This window comes from Magnolia sinica, chromosome 4, assembly GCF_029962835.1.
Source record: "Magnolia sinica isolate HGM2019 chromosome 4, MsV1, whole genome shotgun sequence".
Taxonomy (NCBI): Eukaryota; Viridiplantae; Streptophyta; class Magnoliopsida; order Magnoliales; family Magnoliaceae; genus Magnolia; species Magnolia sinica.
The window spans coordinates 110,700,793-110,704,483 of NC_080576.1; the positions used below are offsets into that span (position 1 = coordinate 110,700,793).

The 3,691-nt window shown below is 45.7% G+C and overlaps 1 protein-coding gene across 1 annotated transcript; it reads right to left on the reverse strand.

The window, feature by feature from the left end:
- Window positions 1-230: 230 nt before the first annotated feature.
- Window positions 231-2,436, reverse strand: LOC131244640 (L-type lectin-domain containing receptor kinase IV.1-like). Its single transcript, XM_058244140.1, has one exon. It carries the CDS (start codon window positions 2,421-2,423, stop codon window positions 417-419), a length of 2,007 nt encoding a protein of 668 aa, XP_058100123.1. The 5' UTR covers window positions 2,424-2,436; the 3' UTR covers window positions 231-416.
- Between the last annotated feature and the right edge of the window lie 1,255 nt (window positions 2,437-3,691).

Genomic DNA, 3,691 nt, shown 5'->3' on the forward strand with positions numbered 1-3,691 from the left:
CTTTTGAGGGCCACAGAAGTTTTGGATCAAGCCGTTATTTGTGTTTTCCCTTCATCCATGTCTGTGTGATCCCATGAACAGGTTGATGACAAATAAACATCACTGTCGGCCCTAGCAAGATTTCAACGGTGGAAGTCAATATTCCCACCGTTTCTTGTGGTATGTTCCACTTGACCTTTTTATATGCTTAAAGTTTGGTCTCAACCACTAAAATGACCTGAAAAAATGGATGGACGGCGTGGATAAACTACATACGTTCAAATTGAGCCCAACTGAGTTTACTCAGTACGTTAAAAGCGTACTGAGTAACTCGGTAGGCAATCCAATTTCCGATTTGCTATCATCAAGCTGATTTCAAACCGATTGGTTAAAACGTAGCAAACTCGCACCATCGTGTAACACCTTGCCATCGTCCATCAACGGCCACCGGAGAGGACCGATTCTTGGATCGATCTTGTGCTTGCAAAACCCTGTTCCAAAGAAGAAGGATATGATAAGTGCAGATCATCGAAGCCTTCATAATGGCCCACCTCCAGTATCGCCGCACCCAAATCATCGGATGAGAGATCAGGTAAAGGTGCATCGCCGTCCAAAAACTGCATTACCTGCCGCATGCTCGGCCTCTCAGCCGACAACGGATGCGAACAAAGCAATCCAAGCTTCAGCACTAAATCCATCTCCTCCACCGCATAGTCAAGTACCAGTTTCGGATCCGCCGCCGCCAGTATTGTCCCTCTCCTCCAGCATCCCGCCACCCATTCGACCAAGATCTCCTCATCTCCTGGTAATGAGGAATCGATGGGCCCCCTCCCACAAGCAACTTCGAGCATGAAAGCTCCGAATGCGAACACGTCAGTGCTTGTGGTGGCCTTGCCGGTCCTAGTCAGCTCCGGTGCAAGATATCCGAAGGTCCCCACCATGCGAGTCGTCTGTGGATCAGTCCCATGATCGTACAATCTGGCAAGGCCAAAGTCGCCTAATCTACCGTTCATCTCACTATCTAATAAAACATTGCTCGCTTTGATGTCTCTGTGAAGGACCACCTGCTCCCATTCCTCATGCAAGTAGAGAAGCCCTGAAGCTACTCCTTTGATTACCCGGAACCGTCCACTCCAGCCCAGCATTGAATTTGGATTGTCAAAGAGGAGCTTGTCCAGACTTCCATTGGGCATGTAATCGTAGACCAGTAGTAGCTCTTTCTTTCGCCGGCAGTAACCGAGAAGTTGCACCAAGTTCCGGTGACGGAGGTGACCCAGGCTCATGATCTCGGATATGAATTCCCGTATCCCTTGTCGAGAATCATGAGAGACTCTCTTCACAGCCACTTCGATCTTTGAGGTCAATAAAACTCCTCGGTAAACCCTCCCAAAACCTCCGACCCCCAAGAGCTCTCTGTCTGTGAAACCCTTAGTGGCCATGAATAGATCCTTGTATGAGAACCGATGGGTCCCATATTCACGTTCCCAGTCCTCTAGTACTTCAGCGAACTTGATCTTCCTTCTTATGATGAGACCAACAGCCGAGATGATTGCTAATGTGGAAATTAGCACAATTATGGGTAACCCAATTGTTAAAAACTCTGATTTCTTTTTGGGTCCTATCCGTGGAAGCTTAGGAAGGTGCAAGAGATCAAGGGCCTGAGCCTGACCGTTCATCTTAAAGCTCCAGCCCAAGATGTAATGAGATACTGAAGCAGCCCTGGTCGATGAAGAGAACCCAATATATGCGTCGTCTAACACGATCGATGAAAGATTCACCATCAAAGACAAGAGCGGACGATCAGGTTTAGGTAATTTGATAGGAGATAATGTTACATTAAGTTGGTTTTGGGCACCATTGTATTCTACCCAAACATGCATCGGTTCTCCGCTTGTAAGGCTTATATTCTTAAACCTGCCGCTTATATTACTATAGTAAGCCGCAGGTGCGGACCTGATAGAAACTAAGTCATTGATGTCCACTCCGACGTGGTTGCCATCGATATCATGGAATTGTGGATCACCGACCGTGTCGAACTCGATGGCAGCTATGTGATTTGATGGATTGCTGATGTTCTTCGGATTGAAGATGCCCATGTATTCGCTCGGTTGAGCTCCTGGGAAATCTTTTGAAGGTGAGATCACGAAGGCGGCCCCATAGCTAGTGACATTTGGATACGTGGGCATGATCGCAAAGACGAAATTGGTAGAGAAGGATTGACTCTCACCCCGTGAAGTTTTGAAGTGAAGGGGAATGGGGTAGAAGGCAAGACCTTTTTGATGTGCGGAATTAGTGAGCTGCAGGAGGCCATTAGATGTGATCTCCGCCGCACTGTCCAGGCTCATGTTATCGCTGCGGTGGAATCCGTTGTAAATGAAATCGTCGTCGCCTTCGGAAGCAGCAATTCTCATAAGGAGAAACAACATTAGGAGCTTAGAAAACATGGCTGAAAGCCTACAATTGCTTCGAAGTTCGTTTCTCTTTGAAATATAGTATCCTCGTATATTAATAAAGAGAGATATGGTTTGTCATTTCCCACCGTGGATGGCACGTGCATGATCGATCTCATTTGGCAGTGCACGCTACGCTCTGATCTGTCATTTACCACCTTGAATGGCATACCGTATACATCGTTAGGTAGTGCCCACCGTATACAAGCCAGTTACAAAAAGATTGGGCAGTATGCTCATGAATTGAGACATGTACAATTGAATTTGGACCGTTAGACTATTTTTCTAGTTGCCATTTTTCTCAGAACTGTTAGTTTTCTGATCAGCTGACCAAATTAAGTTTTGGTCCACAATATTTTCATAGCACACTCTAATGAATGGTACGCAGACATGCGTGCCATCCAACGTTGGGAATGACATCCCGCATGGTAGCTGCAATGCTGGGCCCCACAACCCATCAAAGCCCGAGGGAGATGTGAGATAGAGAGTCGGACGCGCTTTGTCTGGTCACCCCAACACCAGCCAGCTGGCTTGTGTCAAAGCTCGGTGGGTCACATCATGAGGCAGGTTTTTTCTATGCCGTTCATCCATTTTTTTCAGATCATTTTATTGTATGAGTTCAAAAATGAGGTAGATTCAAAACTTAAGTAGACCACACTGTAAGAAACAGTGTGAATTGAACGCTTGCCGTTGAAAGCTCTCTAGGTGCCTCATAAGTCCTGGATGAAGCTGGTATTTACGTTTTTGCTTTATCCGGTGTTATGTGATTTTATAAACAGTTTGGATAGCAAATAAACATTGCGGTGGGCCCTCAACATGTTTTCAATGATAAGTGTTCAAGCCCCATTGTTTCCTATGATATGGTCCACTTGAGCTTTGGGTATACATCATATTTGGGCTCATACCCTTAAGTGAGATGGGAAAATGGGCGGCGTGGATGAAACACATACATCATTGGGCCCACATAGCTTTGACACCAGATGGCTTGTACTGGAGTCACAGGCCAAACCGCGTCTTCCATGACAAGTCAACATATGAATCGCAAACAAGATGAGCCGTGAGTTATTTGATACCCTGCCAGTTGCGACTGTTGATATGCATGCACATAATATTGGTAAATCTAGCATACATATAAAAAATTTATACCGTTCGAACAGTGCAAAGATTGTTCCAGACAGGTAGAAAACTTAAAATCAGGTTATTAGAGAATGCCGTTATCTGATTGGAAGACAAATGGTTGTAGAAATGAGACTGCTGACTAT